At 44.1% G+C, this 21228-nt stretch overlaps 1 protein-coding gene across 1 annotated transcript in view; it reads right to left on the reverse strand.

Moving 5' to 3' along the window:
• Positions 1-20488, reverse strand: part of LOC142070033 (uncharacterized) — a 46416-nt gene extending 25928 nt beyond the window's left edge. The window contains exons 1-2 of the mRNA XM_075123145.1: positions 19990-20488; positions 19047-19406 (exon numbers count right to left, since the gene is read on the reverse strand). Of these exons, the coding sequence (XP_074979246.1) occupies positions 19047-19406; positions 19990-20383 (754 nt within the window). The 5' untranslated portion in view covers positions 20384-20488. The remainder of the gene's footprint in view (positions 1-19046; positions 19407-19989) is intronic.
• Between the last annotated feature and the right edge of the window lie 740 nt (positions 20489-21228).

Raw genomic sequence — 21228 nt, forward strand, 5'->3', positions numbered from 1 at the left:
ATACATTTCACCTTCTGTCCCTTTGCTTCCCCTATCAATCTTCTACAACTCCCAACTTCTGATTTATATTCATTACTATTCACTTCCTCTTTCTTCCATTTGTTATATATATATAAAAAATGGATATATATATATATATATATATATATATATATATATATAAAACAAATGGATATATACCATTTATGTACATAAAACAAATGGATGGATACACACACACACACACACACACACACACACACACACACACACACCCCTTCACTTTACCTCTAAACCAGGTCAATTTTTTAACCAGCACAGGCTTCTTCCTCAATTCTGGGATTGTGGCTTTTTGGGAATCTAGTAAGGTGTTCTTAAATGATTCCTAATTATCATTCACATTTTTCTGATTCAATTCTTCCTCTCCACTCATGTGGCTAACAATTGTTTTCAGCTTTGTGAAATTGGCCCTATTAAAGCACCAAGTACATATATTTCTGGTCAGGACTTTCTTCTGGTTGCATATTATAAATGTGGTCAAGTCATGATCACTTGTACCTAAGCTACCATTGTTTTTTAGATCTGTGGTCAATTCTTCTTTTATCTTTTAGGACATGGTCTAATAAAGAACTCCCCTGTTTTGCCTCACACTTCTTGAGTTAGGAAATTGTCATCTATAATTCTAAGGATGTTTTAGTATAGGCAGCATGAGACCGCCAGAATATGTCACTCAAATTGAAGTGTCCCATGATCACACAGGTGTTTTTCCTACATGTTACATAGGTGCAAAAAGAGGGGGCTGTCCTGTTCCCTAGTGTGATTTGGTGGTCTGTAGCAGATACCAACTAGTACCCATCTTGTGCTTTATTTGTTAGGACATTGGTCCATAAACATTTAAGATAATTTTCTTTTGAATTATAAGCGACTTGGAAATAGGAAATTCCATTTTTGACATACAGTGCCACTCCCCCTCCCTTTTTGCCCGCTCTATCCTTCCTAAATAGGTTATAACCATTGATTTTAATACTCCACTTGTATGAATCATCCCACCAGGTTTCAGTAATACCAGCTAGATAGGATTTATGCTCAGAAATGAACCAATTCCATTTCCTTTTGATTGTTGCCCAGGCTCCTAGCACTGGTTTATAGGCAACTCAGGAAATGCTTCTCTTCATGTCCTTTGTTTCCTTGATTAAATTTTGTTCTCAACATCTCAATTTTCTGCTGAGTGCTCATATCTTCCCTCTTTTTACCCTCCTCTTTTGTTATTAGTTTAACCCCCTCCTAACTATTCTAGCCAGCCTGTCCCCAAGGAAATTGATCCCCCTTCTACTGAGGTGGAGGGCATCCAAACAGTACAGCCCGCTCTCCCCATAGAAGGTGGACTAATGTTCCACAAAACCAAAACCCTACACCATTGGTGACATTTTGCATTAACATTTTTATCGAAGATGCTATCAAAACTTATCACAATAGTTACTGAAATTTTCATTGAGCCAAAGCTCAGTTTTCCATAATTGAAACTTTTCAACAGTATTTTTGATTTAAAAAAGTTGGGAAAAATATTTGAAAATCCAAAAAATGGGTCTGTTTCAAACCCTATGAAACAGCTTAGAAATATTAAACTTTTTTCATACAATTTTAATTTTTTTTGGACCAGCCTTAATTAATAGCCTCTTATGAGGGACTCTGCTAAAGGCTTTGGAAAGTCCAAATATATTATATCGTTATTATTCTATATACATTATTTTGTTGATATGCTCAGAGAGTTAGATCAGAGAAGCATTATTTGCATTTACAGAAATTGTGCTGATTTGTCTATACCATACTATGATCACCTACATGTTTTATGTAACCTATTTTTGATTATTCATTTTTCTACTTTTCCTGGTACTGAAGTAGGTCTCACGGGTTTGTAATTTGCAGGATCATATCTAGAGCTTTTTGTAAAGGTAAGTACCATATTGCTATATTCCAGTCCTCTGGTATAACAGAGAATTTTAATGAAAAATTCCATATTTTCAAAAGGTTGCATGGGACTTAGTGCTTTTGAAAATCCCACTAAGCACCTATTGTCACCTAAATATCTTTATCATGTGAATCACGTCCCTATGTGAATTACTAAAGGAGTGAGCCAGTGTGAATGCGCGCTCCCAAACAAATAGGGTTTACCTTTTCAATGTTGTATCAAAGAAAGCCTCAGCTCATCTTCTGTTGCATATATAATGATGAGAAGGGATATTTTTACAAGGATCCTCTTCTATCTTCGGTTTTATCTGAAGCTTTTCACCAAATAAATAAGATGTTTATATAATAGCACCAGCTCTTCAGTAGTTACTTCTCTGGTTCACCCAGTTAGCTGATTTGTTTGGGTTTAAATTCCAGGTTAAGTTATATTTTAATTTAGAATTTCCTTTCTTTCATCAGTTTTTTTTTGTCATAAATGTAATGTTAGAGAGACTCTCTGTAGTTAATGCTATGGCACATAGTTTATATATGATTCAGAAATATTTTTATAAAACTAATTGCTTTCTGGAGAGAATTGATTTCTTTGGCAGATTGAATGACTGGAAATTTACATAATTTAAAATGAGTTGTGTACAGAGTATCGGACACACCACCACTACCTCTAGCAAATGTTGCCACCCTTCCAATTCGAGGAGCAGTAGGCGCGGTCTGGGGTTCTCTGCTTGGTGTCCCTTTCTGCTTCCCTACTTTAGACCCTTTGACCTTCACACCTGTCATTATTTTTTCTGTTGTCCCCTGTAATTATTTGAGTCCAGGGCTCAGTGGATCCTTCCCATAGGCTGGGGGAGGGTCCTTCAGCTGTGGGTGGGCTTTCGCTCGCCCACCTCCCTGAAGCCCAATAGGACCACCCTTCCAGAGTTTTCAGGTCTGACTTTGTCACAGATGCTTTAGATAATATTTAGATTTATGAACATTCTTTTCCTTTACAGATCTCTTTACACGTGTTTTTTAAATCTCTCTTCTCTTTTGACATTTTAGCTTTTTTCATGTTTTTATCTGTACAGTATTTCTTTACCATTTCTAGGTTCTGATTTAGAGGTTCTGGATCAAACATCAAATCCTGTTGACTTTCCTCTATAGGTAAGGTGGGCCTTCCAGTTAGGGGTCAGAGGCAGAAGAGGTTAGGCCGATTCTTCAATGGGCAAGTGTTTATGTCATAATGTCAAATCTGGTACATCATCATTTTCTATGACGTTACTGCTGCTGCTGCCATCCTCCTTATCTTATCTCTCCATCAATCTCTTTTTGACATGATACTATTCTGAACTACTCTTCAGTTCAGTCAGTTGAAACAAACTGAACAGGGCTATAAATTTGAAGCATTCTCCATGACCGAACTCTTAGTTTTGTTTTGTATGTGCTATGCACTTTCTTCAGTGAAGACCAGGTCAAAGAAGTGTGCTCTTCACTTACAATGCAAAGCAGTGAGGTTTCAGGTAGTTCTTAGTATGTAAAGGAGTTTGTTCCAGAATCTTAGATCTGCCCCTGAGGATGCTCAGCACCATGCACACCCAAGCATCACCCTTGCAGGGAATCTTTTAATTGTGCCACAGAAATGGAGTTAATGACCACAATCTTTATCCAAATATATAAGGTTTGTTTGAGATCCTGGATTAAAACTATTAAGGGCCTTGAAGATAAGGACTGAAATTTTTGACAGGATGGGTTTATTGTAGGGCTGTCAAGCGATTAAAAAAATAATTGCAATTAATCACGGGATTAAAAAAATTAAGCGTTATTAATCCCGCTGTTAATCAATAATAGAATACTATTTATATAAATATTTTTGGATGTTGTCCACATTTTCAAATATCTTGATTTCAATTACAATGCAGAATACAAAGTGTACAGTGCTCACTTTATATTTTTTATTATAAATATTTGCACTGTAAAAATAAAATAGTATTTTTCAATTACTAAAACTAATTACTAAAACTAATTACTAAACTAATAACTAACTAATTACTAAAAATACTAAAATAGTATTTTTCAATTCACTTAATACAAGTACTGTAGTGAAATCTCTTTATCATGAAAGTCAAATGTACAAATATAGAATTATATACGAAAAACAACTGCATTCAAAAATAAAACAATGTAGAGCCTACAAGTCCACTCAGTCCTACTTCTTGTTCAGCCAATCGCTCAGACAAACGAGTTTGTTTACATTTGCAGGAGATAATGCTGCCCGCTTCCTGTTTACAATGTCATCTGAAAGTGAGAACAAGCATTTGCATGGCACTGTTGCAGCCAGCATCACGAGATATTTACATGCCAAATGCAGTACAGATTCATATGTCCCTTCATACTTCAACCATTCCAGGGGACAGGTTCTGCTTGATAAAGCTCCAAAGCAGTGCAGACCGATGCATGTTCTTTTTCATTGTCTGAGTCAGATGCCACCAGTAGAAGGTTGATTTTCTTTTTTGGTGGTTCGGGTTCTATAGTTTCCTCATTGGAGTGTTGCTCTTTTAAGACTTCTGAAAGCATGCTCCACACCTCATCCCTCTCAGATTTTGGAATTTGGCACTTCAGATTCTTAAACCTTGGGTCGAGTGCTGTAGCTCTCTTTAGAAATCTCACATTCTTTGCGTTTTGTCAAATCCGCAGTGAAAGTGTTCTTAAAATGAAGAACATATTGGGTCATCATCCAAGACTGCTGTAACATGAAATATATGGCAGAATGTGGGTAAAACAGAGCAGGGGACATACAATTCTCCCCCAAGGAGTTCAGTCACAAATTTAATTAATGCATTTTTTTTAAATGAGCATCATCAGCATGGAAGGATGTCCTCTGGCATGGTGGCCAAAGCATGAAGGGGCATATGAATGTTTAGCATATCTGACATGTAAATACCTTGCAATGCCAGCTACAAAAGTGCCTGTTATCACTTTCTGGTGACATTGTAAATAAGAAGAGGGCAGCATTATCTCCTGTAAATGTAAACAAACTTGTTTGTCTTAGTGATTGGCTGAACAAGAAGTAGGACTGAGTGGACTTGTAGGCGCTGAAGTTTTACATTGTTTTGTTTTTGAGTGCAGTTATGTAACAAAAAAAATCTACATTTGTAAGTTGTACTTTCACGATAAAGAGATTGCACTACAGTGAAATTGAGCTGAATTGAAAAACACTATTTCTTTTGTTTATCATTTTTACCGTGCAAATATTTGTAATTAAAAATAATATACACTTCGATTTCCATTACAATTCAGAATACAATATATATGAAAATGTAGAAAAACATCCAAAATACTTAATACATTTCAATTGGTATTCTATTGTTTAATAGTGCAATTAAAACTGTGATTAATTGTGATAAATTGTTTTATTTTTGATTAATTTTTTTGAGTTAATCGCGTGAGTTAACTGCGATTAACTGACAGCCCTATTTAAAACCTTAATAAAAAGCACTGGCTTTATGGCCTTGTGGTGGGGCGGCTGCCTCTCACTGGCAGAAAAGGGGTTAAAAGCAGCAGTAGGCTGTCAGTTAGAAAGGGGCTGAGAGGAGCAGCCAATCATGGCCCGGCGGGCCCATATAAGAAGGACTGCAAGGCAGAGCAGAGTTCAGTAGTTCACTGGAGCTTGAGGGGAGAAGACCCCAGCACCTGGCACAATTCAGTGCTGCAAGCAGGGACCAGGGGGCTAGAGAGAGCTCCTGGCTGGCTGAGGCCCTGAGGTAAGGGCAGAAGAGGGTGCTGGAGCCACATGGTAAGTGGCCCCAGGACAATGGACTGCAGTTGCCATGTGGCACAGCTGGAGGGTAGTGTAATGAAGAGGATGCTGCAGTCCTGGGAGTGACATGGGTCCAGGAACAGAGGTGATGGTGGGTGAGACACCACCAGAAGAGGGTGCAGAGCTAATTTCCCAGAGAGCCAGTAGGAGGAGCCGCAGTAGTGAGTCCAACTCCATCACACTCAATTTCAGCAAAGCCCTTAAGCATATGCTTAAGGGTTTTGCTGAACTGGGCTTTAATGGGGAGAGGGAAGGAGAGAAAGTGAAGCCATAAAACTTTATATACCTTTGTTTCATTAACATTGTAAAACACTCCTTTAAAATGATAACGAGTAGAGTATAAAGAAAGAGCTTTCTAATACTGAAGTGCAAAAAGGTTCACATCTGTTTACAAATGTTGCATTTTGATATCAGTCTGGTGTGAGTTAGCAGTTCATGAAGCTGAAGGGGAAAATAAAGTTTCCTTTAACAGGTCTATTGAAGCCATAGTGCATTTCAGTTAACTTAAAATTACTCCTTTCCTGAGGGGATGTTCTCTCTACACTTTTTCTGCTAGTGGCAGTGTCAGCACAAAGGGGAAAAACAAACCTTTAAAAATAACAAAGTTACCCTGGCAAGTACTTATCACTGAATTTAATAGATGGGTATTAATATAGTAGTATAACTTATGCAGTAGCTTTTAATAGGCAACTGCATCTAATTTCTTCCTCTTCATACATATGAGAGAGAAAACAGAGTTCTGAATTTCTTTATCTCCTCCAGCCTTACCATATCAGGAAAGGTCTATTTCCACTACATACATCTCGTCAACTTGTGCACTGAGAATCCCCATTGGACAGAGGGGAATGCCTTAATTTCTTTCCCCAACAGAGATGGCATAGTTATTGCAGTCACAGCTTTTTAATGATTCATTTCTCCTGACATTAACCTAAACGATGCTGATGAGGCATTTGTCTCACAGATTCAGAGTGAAAATGTTGGTCTTGATCAAGGGTAAAAAGGCCATTTAGTTTGCTCATTCTTTTCACCATTCAGCAGAAGACCATTTTCCCTGTTGTATAAAACTGTTCACTTTACAAACTTGAAAAATGATTTTGGCCAAGGGCTTCTCTCTATCTTTGTTGTTTATCAAGGAGATCAGCTGCCACCCAGAGATCCAGTAACAGATAGCACTGTTTTATTTTTAAACTATAACTTAGTGGGTCTATGCATTGTAGATCTCTCCATCAGGATGCCCGTGTGCTCTGTTTTATATTTGAGTCACATCTTTCCACTGTGTGATGGGGTACACCTGCCCCGCACTGGACAGAAAGGGCTTAACCCCATACTGTGGGCTGAGGAAGGCATGCCCCCTAACCCCTGCTGGGCATGCTGCAGCTGGAATCTCAGTATAAAAGGGAGCAGCCCAGTTCAGGCTGCTCTGGCTGTGGAGGAGAGAGGACCTGTATTGCAGGCTCCCAGCCAAGAGCTATTGGAGCTGCAGACCATGCAGGCCAGCCATACTGAGACCCAGGAAAAACAGGCAAAATCCAGGCTGTGGAAGCCTGTGAGCAGAAGGAGACATCGGGAGCTTCATCTGCTGACTACCCTGGAGACCCAGAGGGCCTGCGGCCTACGGTGCGGGAAGACAGGATGGGAAGTACCCCGGGGAACCAAACATTGATCTGGTTGCAGAACCGGGAACTGAGTCAGCATGTTTCAGATGGATTCCCACTGAAGGGTGGTCTTATGGACTCTGGCCATTAGGCCATATTGCCCTGAGGCTAAGCGCAGTCCCACTGACACTGGCCATACTGCCCTGCATCAAAGGGTGTTCCTATTGACTCTGACCATTAGGTCATACCGCCCTGAGGAAAAGGGCAGTTATTTGGACTCTGCTGCAGGGCTATAATGCTACCCCACCCTCAAGAGGTGACAGGGTATACCTATCCTACGACATACTGGCTGAAGGTGCTTTTGTAAACATTTAATATACAATCTAAGGGAAAAATCCTTAGCACATACACATTTACTTTATAAAATCAACCCTCCCCCAAACAAAACTGCCAACAATCTACCCTCCTCTGACTGCCCTATTCATCAAGACACAGCTGTTCCTTGGCAACAATTAACCACAGGCTTCTTAAGGGCCAGATTATGGCTTTGTAGCCTGTACAGACCATGGGCAGGGTGGGGGGCACATAAGGAATGTTTTATTCACAAGAAGTAAAATTTTATTAAACCCAGTGGACTGCTCTGTCTTTAGGGCTAGTTGCTTCCAACATAACTCTGCATATTATTTGTTTTCCTGGTGTCCTCTCAATAACAGTCCCTCCAGGAAACATGGGTCATCTGACTCTAGTTCCACTTATGATACAGCTTCCCTATTTTAAAAACATGTTAACATTTACATTATAAAAATTGATGTCCTGTGTCTGTTCAGCCAGAGGTTGCTAGCACATAGGTGAATTACAGACTGAGATAGTTGGGTCTCCTCACAGATGCCCATGCTGGGAGAGACCTCTCTGTCTCAGTGTGACCTATTTTTAACTCTAGCAAACTTTCTCTTCATGGAGAAAGAGATTGTGGATGATCTCTGTAGGTTCTCTAGAGTAGTGTTTGCTGGCTTGTAAGTGCCTTCTCTTCCTTTTGCATCACCTCATATGACTTGATTACCACTGCATTCCTCACAATTCCTTTAGTCCACTCATAATGGTGTCTCTCTAATGGCTGGATCATCACAAGAGTGCCTGTATCCAAGATTGGTAGGTCCTTAGCTGACCAGTTGTTCTCTAGTACCTGCTTTCTCTGATTGTTGGTCATCTTTCAGCGTCATCTCCTTCCTTTTGGCTGCACAGATCTACTCTCATTGGAGCAGGATTTTGGACCTTTGTCCCATCAGTGCCTGAACTGGAGTGTTTTGGCATCCCTGTAATGACACATTCCCGTGTGCCAAAGATGCTAAAAAGGGGTCGGAACTAGAAGAAACTACCTTGTGCAACAGTCACTTAGCTGTTTTCGCAGCTAATTTTATTTTACCATTACTCTGTGGGTATGCTGGGGAGGAGGCGTGGTGGTCAAACTCCCATTTGTGTGCTAATTCCTTTAATTCTTCTGAGGTAAATTAGGGTATGTTGTCAGTGGATACAGTGACTGGCCTGTCATATCTTGCAAAGTGGGCCATCAGTTTGCCAATGACTGAATTTCTTCTTGTATTAGGCAGGGCATCGACTTCCCAGAAATTTGAATAGTAGTCCACTGTAATCAAGTACTGCTTTGACAACTGAACGCATGAGAAAAATTCTCCTATTGTATATAATTACCATTCAAGTAGGGTCTGTCTCATGTGATCTTCTGAAACAGTTATGTAGAATGAATAATATTTCAAATTGCTAGGAGTAACTAGTACTGAAATAAACTTGGCATACTTACTAAGGGTAAGGTGTATAGTTGGGAAACTACCTTCAGGGATGGGTGTAACCCATTCATTGGTTTATGAACTCAGATCACTCCGGAGAATATAAAATCATGACAATGCTTATGGGAGCTGGATATCAGGAGGGGTGCAGAGAAGGATGATTCAGGGTCTAGGATGCTAGATGGGGACCTGGGTTCAATTACCTGCTCTGTCACAGACTTGTGTGACCTTAGACAAGTCATTTAGTCTCTGTGCCTCAGTTCCCCTTCTGAAAAATGGGGATAACAGCACTTTACCTCCTCACGGGTGTGTTGCAGATACATTAAAGCTTGTGAGACTGAGATACTATGTGGTAACCCAGGGTACAGGGGAGGGGGATGGATAAGACAGCTCAATAGCCTAGTTTCAAAGAGGCAGTCAATGCAATTGTGTAAGTCAGGTGGTCCAGTTGAGTGGGGATCATGGTTAGTTTGGGTGTGCTGCTATACAGATTCACCATCAAGGGTGGGGGTGCAAAGAGCATGGAGGCTACTCTGGCTATGAAGACAGCAGCTGAGGATCAGATCTGCTGCTACTGCATGACCTGTTCTTGCCTCTGCCTCCACAGAGATTATCAACCCAGATACTTGATACTGAGCAGATTTGTCTCTGAATGATAAATCCTGTCTATTACTCAGTCCCCACATTCCTATTGAAGTCATTGAGGGCAGTTATATATAAGCTCCCCCTGTTTTTCTGAAAAAGAAGAAATGATTTCATCTTATCATAATCATTAAATTTTTCAGATGGAAGACTGTTAAAAGCAGTCATTTTGTACGCCTCCTCTAATATGTAATATCCGGATTATAGTGGATATGGCCCTTAAAAATTAACATGTACTCAAATCAACCTCTGATGGAAAAGGATCTGAGTTCACCATTACCCAGTCCTTGTGACTCATCAAAGCAAAGGGAGACAAAATACAGCAGAGCTGCATTAGTCACTGGTCCTACTACTGGAAGAAAACTGTCATGCTTTTTTTTACAGTATACCATATGCAGCATTTAGCTGATAGTTTTGTAGTAACTCCAGGGACAGTGATGACAAAGAAACACCCTGAAGTTAAGTAATCTTTTATTTTTGTTCTAGACTTTGCAGTCAGCTTGATAATTGCATGTAATGCCCAAAATCTTATTAGATTATTCACAGATCTCAAAGCAAATCAATGCAGAGTTTAGTAAAGAAAACATGATTGCATGTTTAATATGGATCCCTTTTTCCAAGCTAAATTGGAATATGAAAAACCTCAATATCTCACTGGGGTGTTGGGAAGATACATTCACTAATATCTGTGAAGCACTCGGATATGAGAGTGACCACCATAGAAATGAGGAAATGGATATTTCCAAATTCAGAGCAGAGTTTGAATGGTGTATGTGGTAAACAAGGGATGGGGCCACACAGACATAAATTGTGAATTCCTGATTTGTGAATGTTTAATTTCTCCCTGGATTAACACTAGCAAATGTTCTTTAAAGTGAAACTTGTGCTTGTAAAGTTTCCAAAAGAATGCTGAAAAGTTAATTTCTATTTGCATTCTCAGAGGAAAAGAAACCTCACACACAGCATAGGCAACAGCAGGGCACATTCCTCATACAACCTAGCCAATGTGCCTGAGCCCTAACATACAGGGATCCATTTTAAGAATGAGAAGCAGGTTCATGTTTATGCAATCCATGGTGCTTCTTCTAAGGTTGTCAACAAGTGTTCCAATTAGTGTTAGTTCTGCCAGCAGATTCTGTGATGTGGAAAGATAGTTTTTCATTAGATTCATACAGAGTGTCCTTTTAGCCTCTAGCATACTTTTAAAACAAAATTAACTCCCTTTTTTCGGAGGTTTGTTATTGCAAGAAACAATTCAGATTTGTCCAAAGGCTGCAATCCTGCAAACACTTATGTGCTTATCTTTAAGGGCATGAGTAGTGTCAGTGATGTCAATGTTAAGCAAGCATGTGTTTGCAAGGCTGGGACCTTTTCATATGTTAGCATAGCTAGGGAACAACTCATTGGTGGATTGAGGAACTGACCTGACCAATTAAGTTAAAAGTGACTCAAATGCCTTTGCATGGAATAGTGCTCTGTGTCACTTTGTGCAGTTAGCCCTTTAAGAGGTATTCGTCCAGTCCACCAGCACTTTATTAACAGCCTCTTGATTGGTCCTGTTAGCGTATGTCTACACAGCCCAGGGCAGTGAGCCTCCTGGTCTGGGTCGAGTGACTTGGTCTAGCAGGGGTTATGGACTGTGCTAAAAATAGTTGTGTAGATGTTGTGGCTCAGGCTCTGAAGCCTGGGGAGAAGGGTTGGCCTCAGGCCTGAGCCACAAGTTCAAAGTGCTGTCTATAGAGCTATTTTTAGAGTGCCCCTCACTCGGTTGACTGAGGCTCGCTGCCATGGGCAGTGTAGATATACCCATAGAGGGTTTCTGGTCTCTAAAAAGAGTCAGAGAGGGACAGGTAATAAGAAGAGGAAGCTGTAGAAGAGTGAAGCTAAAGAGAGCAGAAGGCTATAGGCAAGTTTGAGTCTTCAGGCACTACAAGACTCCAGTCAGAGAGCAAAGCTGGAAGGCTTGGATCCTCTCCTGGGAAAAGGGCAGAAGCCTCAGAATTGAGTTTGTTTTGAATTCTTTACAACTAAATGAGGCCCAGAAGGGAAAAGTGTCAAGTACTCTGGACTGGTGGGATTTATTTAAGGAGTCCTGAAGAGGGAAACTGCAGCAGGATGCTGCAGAGTCACCCTGGCTATTAGGATATGTGTGGGAAGTGGTTGACTCTGGTCTAAAAGTTTTATGTAATGATTGGTAAACCTTAAAAGGGTCAGGAGGTCAGTCCAGAGAAGCAATCAACACTTCAGATCATGAACGCTTTTGGATGAGTAAAACTGGGCTGAACTTCATGACGACAGGTTCTTGGCTCCAGATTGCTGGTAGTTACTACTTTTGGTAACCAGAGAAGTACCAGAAAAAGACTGCCTCTCTCACTAGAGATGGGCCTGAACCAAAATTTATGACTCAAGCAGCTCTGAACTTTACAGTATTCCAAATTTACTGACACATGATACATGTTGGCTCATAACCTGCTTTTAGAGAAGAAATGTTAACAAAAAAATCCCACTTCGAAGTGAGAAGACCTTGCGCTACTTGGACAAATGTTTGGGTGATTCTTTTCCACCATGTAAAACTAATAGTGCTCAGACAATACAGGTAACAAACTGTCTTCTGCACATATCTAGCTCTTCTTTCATTTTAAGGATCCTAGATTTTCATTTGATTTTATACACCAGTATCTTGGGCTAAGATTGAGAGACAAACTTGATAAAACAAGTACGGACCCAAATTTTTCTTCAAAGCATGAACTGAAGAGATGAAAAAGTTCATTTCTTTTTAGCATTTCCTTATACCCCTGCATTACCTTGTTCAGGATCAGAAATGAAAACACTGCATAAAAGTCTATTCAGATGGTAATTATTCAGCCAAAGCCACAAGAACCTGAAAGTTTTTCAAGAAAGCAACTTGAGGTTTTTTTTTTCCAGCCCAGATTTCTAGCATGCAGGTTCCAATTTCTGGATGCTTCTCTGAACCTCTTGAGTTAGGGTTGCCAACTTTCTACTCGCACAAAACAGAACACCCCTGTCCCAGCCTCTGTGTGCCCCTCCTATGAGACTGAGGCCCTGTCCCTAGCCCTCCTTCTCTGAGGCCACCCCTGCTCACTCCATCCCCCCTCCCTCTGTCACTCATTCTCCCAACCCTCACTTGTTCATTTTCATGGGGCTGGGGCAGGGGGTTGGCCTGCAGGAGGGAGTGAAGGTTCCAGCTGGGGGTGCAGGCTCTGGTGCAGGGCCAGGGATGAGGGGCTTGGGGTGCAGGAGGGGGCACCAGGCTTAGGCAGGGGGTTAGGGTGTAGGAGGTGGTATGGGCTCTGGGTGTGGGTTGTGGGGTGGGGCTAAAAATGTGGAGTTCAGGGTGCAGGAGGGGGCTTCAGACTGGGGGTTGGAGTACGGGGGGGTGAGGGCTCCAGCTGGGATTGGGGGCTCTGGGGTGGGGCTAGGGATGAAGGATTTGGGGTGCAGGAAGGGATTCTGGGCTGGGACCAAGGTGTTTGGAGAGCAGGGAGGGATCATGGCTGGGGCAGGGGTGCAGGCTCCCAACAGCGCTGATCTCAAGCAGCTCCTGGAAGCAATGGCATGTTCCTGCTCCAGCTCCTATGTGGAGCTGCGGCCAGGTGGCTCTGCATGCTGCCCCATCCGCAGGTGCTGTCCCCACAGCTCCCATTGGCCACGCTTCCTGGCCAGGCCAATGGGAGCGGCAGAGACAGCGCTTGGGGTGGAGGCAGCGTGCAGAGTCTCCTGGCTGCCCTACACATAGGAGCCGGAGAGTGGGGGACACACCGCTGCTTCCAGGAGCCATTTGGCATGCCTTACTGCGCTGCGCCACCGAGCGGGCTTCTAACAGCCTGGTCAGTGGTGCTGACCGGAGCTGCCAGGGTCCCTTTTTGACAGGGCATTCTAGTCGAAAACCAGACATCTAGTGACCCTGTTGAGAGTTTGTCCTTCTAGTATTATGACTTCTTTGTTTTAATTCAAACTTTTATCCCTGACTTCCACTTATAAAATCTGTAAGACTGGTACTACCAGTTTCATACACAGTCAAGGGGGAACATTTGCATTTTACCTTGTTAAGTCAAGGTGCAGAGCTCATACATAATGCACACAGGTTCTTACACAATAGTATCAGACAGTGCTCACCAGATTTAAATAAACTCTCATGTGAGCTTCTGTGAAGACCAGATGTAGCTGCTAAAAATAATACAAAAAAACCTTCATTTTATTTGTCAGCAGGTCTTCACAATTTTACCCTGTAACCCCTTAGGTCTCTCATCTGCTTCTGTTGCTCACCCTGCCTTGTCTTACCACCTTCCATGATGTGAATTCATGACTAATTATTTCTATTTAGTTCATATTCACTTTGACTCAAGCTTTTCCCTGACTCACTGTTTCTATCTTCAAGATCATGAGTGCAATGTTTTGGGCTAATGTGAAATGACAGACATCAAAATGTGTTATTCAGACCTCCATGAGTAATGCCCACTCATAGTTTAGTACTTTCACATTGTTTTGTTAGCACCTTTATGTTAGCAGGGGAATGGTCCCACTATTGTGGGGAACTTTCCTGGCTCATAAATTACCCCGGTGAAATGGGCTAGCGAAAGGATCCGAGTCCTTGCTCCCACTCCCTTTACTCAGAGGCTTGCCTGACCTCAAGGGCTCCCCTTCCACTCTCCTGTCTGGTAGAGTCCTCATAACCCCAACAAGGCTGGGCCCAGGATTACTTGGGGGGGGGCCCTCAAACCCCAGCCTTGTCGTGATTACTTAGGGCAGGGGCTAGGGTGTCCCCACTCCAGGGTGCTCTCTCTGCACTGGATGCTTCCCTGACTTAGTGATTACATACAGTTCAAAACAAATACAATTTATTAAACAGCAGTCAATTAAAAAAATAAGGAAATAATGGGAAAGGTTAACTGCAGGGGGACTACTAAAGCAAATAGCCTGGAGTTACCAGATACCTCCAGAACATCCCTGCAAGCAGTCATAAATGTTCAGGGAGAGGGAAGCACTTTTCTCTCCCAGCAGCAAGGAGGCAGAGAGAGGAGATTGCCATGATTATTTTGTGGCTCAGCCTATTACTCCTCAAATGACCATATGCACTGACATTGCATTATAATAGCTTCAGTGTAATATTATCACTATGTAATGAATAGCTATGAGGAATACGGTAGAGCTCTGTATTAATTTTATTATTGTTTTTATATATATATACTTATGTGGATGTGGTGTGGGTGGCTGTATGAAACCTTAAGGGTTAATTCCATCTGGAAGTCTCTCCAGGAGTCCAGCAATGATTTTAATTCAGTGGATTTGAGCAATGTTGGGAGACTGTCTCTGACTCCCCACTCTGGAGAAATGTGTAAACAAGTTTGACTAAGTTTAGGAGCCCTGCTTGCAACCTCAGGAGATCTTTGGGCAGGAACTGTTGAACAAAGGAATTTCGACATGGGTAAGCGACAGCAGTTGCCCTGAGAACTGCAATGTCATACTGATCACAAGCTGCTGGAGAGAAGTCTATAGCAGGGGCCATACCCCATTGGGCCTGCTGGAGATAACCTGGGCAAGCAGGGGGTGCTGTAAATGATCCACTCTAAAGTGGAATGAATTGTAGGATTTCACTCTGAAAGAAGAGCAGGTTTGGATAATAAAGCAGAATCCCCTGCAGGACTGCGAAGAGGAGTCACTTGGAAAGGGTGTCCAGGGAGAATGGAGACAACATAAGAACAGCCATACTGGATCAGACCAAAGGTCCATCTAGCCCAGTATCCTATCTTCCGACAGTGGCCAATGTCAGGTGCCCCAGAGAGAATGAACAGAACAGGTAATCATCAAGTGATCCATCCCCTGTTGCCCATTCCCAGCTTCTGGCAAACAGAGGTTAGGGACGCCATCCCTGCCCATCCTGGCTAATAGCCATTGATAGATTATCCTCCATGAACTTATCTAATTCTTTCTGGAACCCAGCTATAGTCTTGGCCTTCACATCATCCTCTGGCAAGGAATTCCACAGGTTGACTGTGCATTGTGTGAAAAAATATTTCCTTGTGTTTGTTTTAAATCTGCTGATTATTAATTTCATTCGGTGACCCCTTGTTCTTGTGTTATGAGAAGGAGTAAATAACACTTCCCTATTTACTTTCTCCACACCAGTCATGATTTTATAGACCTCTATCATACCCCCTTTAACAGGGTGCACTCACCTCCTGTGAGCGCCCCCTTGGCTGAGTGCATGCCTGCACACTCTGTCTCCAGAGGAGGGACAATCAGGAGACGTCTTCACCTTCTTGGGGCTTCCTGGCTATAGCTCTCCAGCTGGGCCACTAAAGTTCAGTTTCCCCCCTCTGGGGTGCCTCAGGGTATGTCTACACTACGGAATAAGGTCGAATTTATAGAAGTCAGTTTTTTAGAAATCGGTTTTATATATTCAAGTGTGTGTCCCCCCACAGAAAATGCTCTAAGTGCATTAAGTGCATTAACTCGGCGGAGTGCTTCCACAGTACCGAGGCTAGAGTCAACTTCCGGAGCGTTGCACTGTGGATAGCTATCCCACAGTTCCCGCAGTCTCCGCTGCCCATTGGAATTCTGGGTTGAGATCCCAGTGCCTGATGGGGCTAAAACATTGTCGCGGGTGGTTCTGGGTACATAGCGTCAGGCCGCCGTTCCCTCCCTCCCTCCATGAAAGCAAGGGCAGACAATTGTTTCACGCCTTTTTTCCTGAGTTACCTGTGCAGACGCCATACCACGGCAAGCATGGAGCCCGCTAAGGTAACCGTCACCCTATGTCTCCTGGGTGCTGGCAGACGCGGTACGGCTTTGCTACACAGTAGCAGCAACCCATTGCCTTCTGGCAGCAGACGGTGCAGTATGACTGGTATTCGTCCTTGTCGTGTCCGAGGTGCTCCTGGCCACGTCGGCTGGGAGCGCCTGGGCAGACATGGGCGCAGGGACTAAATTTGGAGTGACTTGACCAGGTCATTGTCTTTAGTCCTGCAGTCAGTCCTATTGAACCGTCTTATGGTGAGCAGGCAGGTGATACGGATTGCTAGCAGTTGTACTGTACCATCTTCTGCCAGGCAGGCAAGAGATGAGGATGGCTAGCAGTCGTACTGTACCATCTTCTGCCAAGCAGCCATGAGATATGGATGGCACGCAGTCCTTCTGCACCGTCTGCTGCCAGCCAAAGATGTAAAAGATAGATGGAGTAGATCAAAACAAGAAATAGACCAGATTTGTTTTGTACTTATTTGCTTCCCCCCCTCCCCTGTCTAGGGGACTCATTCCTCTAGGTCACACTGCAGTCACTCACAGAGAAGGTGCAGCGAGGTAAATCTCGCCATGTATCAATCAGAGGCCAGGCTAACCTCCTTGTTCCAATAAGAATGATAACTTAGGTGCACCATTTCTTATTGGAACTCTCCGTGAAGTCCTGCCTGAAATACTCCTTGATGTAAAGCCACCCCCTTTGTTGATTTTAGCTCCCTGAAGCCAATCCTGTAAGCCGTGTCGTCAGTCGCCCCTCCCTCCGTCAGAGCAACGGCAGACAATCGTTCCGTGCCTTTTTTCTGTGCGGACGCCATACCAAGGCAAGCATGGAGGCCGCTCAGCTCACTTTGGCAATTAGGAGCACATTAAACACCACACACATTATCCAGCAGTATATGCAGCACCGGAACCTGGCAAAGCGATACCGGGCGAGGAGGCAACGTCAGCGCGGTCACGTGAGTGATCAGGACATGGACACAGATTTCTCTGAAAGCATGGGCCCTGCCAATGCATGCATCATGGTGCTAATGGGGCAGGTTCATGCTGTGGAACGCCGATTCTGGGCTCGGGAAAGAAGCACAGACTGGTGGGACTGCATAGTGTTGCAGGTCTGGGATGATTCCCAGTGGCTGCGAAACTTTCGCATGTGTAAGGGCACTTTCATAGAACTTTGTGACTTACTTTCCCCTGCCCTGAGGTGCATGAATACCAAGATGAGAGCAGCCCTCATAGTTGAGAAGCGAGTGGCGATAGCCCTGTGGAAGCTTGCAACGCCAGACAGCTACCGGTCAGTTGGGAATCAATTTGGAGTGGGCAAATCTACTGTGGGGGCTGCTGTGATGCAAGTAGCCCACACAATCAAAGATCTGCTGATATCAAGGGTAGTGACCCTGGGAAATGTGCAGGTCATAGTGGATGGCTTTACTGCAATGGGATTCCCTAACTGTGGTGGGGTCATAGACAGAACCCATATCCCTATCTTGGCACCGGAGCACCAAGCCGGCGAGTACATAAACCGCAAGGGGTACTTTTCGATAGTGCTGCAAGCTCTGGTGGATCAGAAGGGACATTTCACCAACATCAACGTGGGATGGCCGGGAAAGGTGCATGACGCTCGCATCTTCAGGAACTCTGGTCTGTTTCAAAAGCTGCAGGAAGGGACTTTATTCCCAGACCAGAAAATAACTGTTGGGGATGTTGAAATGCCTATATCTATCCTTGGGGACCCAGCGTACCCCTTAATGCCATGGCTCATGAAGCTGTACACAGGCAGCCTGGACAGTATTCAGGAGCTGTTCAACTACAGGCTGAGCAAGTGCAGAATGGTGGTAGAATGTGCATTTGGACATTTAAAGGCACGCTGGCGCAGTTTACTGACTTGCTTAGACCTCAGCGAAACCAATATTCCCACTGTTATTACTGCTTGCTGTGCGCTCCACAATATCTGTGAGAGTAAGGGGGAGACGTTTATGCTGGGGTGGGAGGTTGAGGCAAATCGCCTGGCTGCTGGTTACGCGCAGCCAGACACCAGGGCGGTTAGAAGAGCACAGGAGAGCGCAGTACGCATCAGAGAAGATTAGAAAACCAGTTTCATTACTGGCCAGGCTACGGTGTGAAAGTTCTGTTTGTTTCTCCTTGATGAAACCCCCCACCCCTTGGTTCACTCTACTTCCCTGTAAGCTAACCACCCTCCCCTCCTCCCTTTGATCACCGCTTGCAGAGGCAATAAAGTCATTGTTGCTTCACATTCATGCATTCTTTATTCATTCATCACACAAATAGGGGGATGACTACCAAGGTAGCCCAGGAGGGGTGATGGAGGAGGGAAGGAAAATGCCACACAGCACTTTAAAAGTTTACAACTTTAAAATTTATTGAATGACAGCCTTCTTTTTTTGGGGCAATCCTCTGTGGTGGAGTGGCTGGTTGGTCGGTGGCCCCCCCACCGCGTTCTTGGGCGTCTGGGTGTGGAGGCTATGGAACTTGGGGAGGAGGGTAGTTGATTACACAGGGGCTGTAGCGGCAGTCTGTGCTTCAGCTGCCTTTGCTGCAGCTCAACCATACACTGGAGCATACTGGTTTGGTCCTCCAGCAGCCTCATCATTGAATCCTGCCTCCTCTCATCACACTGCTGCCACATTTGAGCTTCAGCCCTCTCTTCAGCCTGCCACCTCTCCTCCCGGTCATTTTGTGCTTTCCTGCACTCTGACATTATTTGCCTCCACGCATTTGTCTGTGCTCTGTCAGTGTGGGAGGACAGCATGAGCTCAGAGAACATTTCATCGCGAGTGTGTTTTTTTTTTTTCTTTCTAAGCTTCGTTAGCCTCTGGGAAGGAGAAGATCCTGTGATCATTGAAATACATGCAGCTGGTGGAGAAAAAAAGGGACAGCCGTATTTAAAAAGACATTTTATAAAACAGTGGCTACACTCTTTCAGGGTAATCCTTGCTGTTAACATTACATACATGCACATGTGCTTTCGTTACAAGGTCGCATTTTGCCTCCCCCCACCGCGTGGCTACCCCCTCAACCTTCCCCCCTTCCTGTGGCTAACAGCGGGGAACATTTCTGTTTACCCTCAGGCAAACAGCCCAGCAGGAATGGGCTCCTCTGAGTGTCCCCTGAAGAAAAGCACTCTATTTCAACCAGGTGACCATGAATTATATCTCACTCTCCTGAGGATAACACAAAGAGATAAAGAACGGATGTTGTTTGAATGCCAGCAAACATACACTGCAATGCTGTGTTCGACAATGATTCCCGAGTACGTGTTACTGGCCTGGAGTGGTAAAGTGTCCTACCATGAAGGATGCAATAAGGCTGCCCTCCCCAGAAACCTTTTGCAAAGGCTTTAGGAGTACATCTAGGAGAACCGCGAATGCCAGGGCAAAGTAATCCTTTCACATGCTTGCTTTTAAACCATGTATAGTATTTTAAAAGGTACACTCACCAGAGGTCCCTTCTCCGCCTGCTGGGTCCAGGAGGCAGCCTTGGGTGGGTTCGGGGGGTACTGGCTCCAGGTCCAGGGTGAGAAACAGTTCCTGGCTGTCGGGAAAACCAGTTTCTCCGCTTGCTTGCTGTGAGCTATCTACAACCTCATCATCATCGTCCCCAAAACCTGCTTCCGTATTGCCTCCATCTCCATTGAAAGAGTCAAACAACATGGCTGGGGTAGTGGTGGCTGAACCCCCTAAAATGGCATGCAGCTCATCATAGAAGTGGCATGTTTGGGGCTCTGACCCGGAGCGGCCGTTCGCCTCTCTGGTTTTCTGGTAGGCTTGCCTCAGCTCCTTCAGTTTCACGCGGCACTGCTTCGGGTCCCTGTTATGGCCTCTGTCCTTCATGCCCTAGGAGATTTTGACAAAGGTTTTGGCATTTTGAAAACTGGAACGGAGTTCTGATAGCACGGATTCCTCTCCCCAAACAGCGATCAGATCCCGTACCTCCCGTTCGGTCCATGCTGGAGCTCTTTTGCGATTCTGGGACTCCATCATGGTCACCTCTGCTGATGAGCTCTGCATGGTCACCTGCAGCTTGCCACGCTGGCCAAACAGGAAATGAGATTCAAAAGTTCGCGGTTCTTTTCCTGTCTACCTGGCCAGTGCATCTGAGTTGAGAGTGCTGTCCAGAGCGGTCACAATGGAGCACTCTGGGATAGCTCCCGGAGGCCAATACCGTCGAATTGTGTCCACAGTACTCCAAATTCGAGCCGGCAACGTCGATTTAAGCGCTAATCCACTTGTCAGGGGTGGAGTAAGGATATCGATTTTAAGAGCCCTTTAAGTCGAAATAAAAGGCTTCATTTTGTGGACGGGTGCAGGTTTACATCGATTTAACACTGCTAAATTTGACCTAAAGTCCTAGTGTAGACCAGGGCTCACTGTCCAGGCCACTTCCCCCAGTGGCTCATGGGGGTTGCGGGGGGACTGGACCTAGGCCTGCGCACATCTCTGGGTCCCAGACCAGGGACCCTGTAGATAGCTATCTGCTGTGTCCCTTTATCTCAGTCATGTGATTGCTCTAATTCCCTGGGCCACTTCCCCACAGCCCTATGCTGTCTTCACCTTTACTTCAGGGCCTTGTCCTGATGGAGTCCCCGCAACCAGCTCAGGGCTCATTCTCTCTCTCCCTAGTTTCTGGCAGCACTACCTGAGAGGTCCTGTAGCTTTGTCAGCCAGCCACACTCCAT

Source organism: Caretta caretta, chromosome 1, assembly GCF_965140235.1.
Source record: "Caretta caretta isolate rCarCar2 chromosome 1, rCarCar1.hap1, whole genome shotgun sequence".
In the NCBI taxonomy this organism is placed as follows: Eukaryota; Metazoa; Chordata; order Testudines; family Cheloniidae; genus Caretta; species Caretta caretta.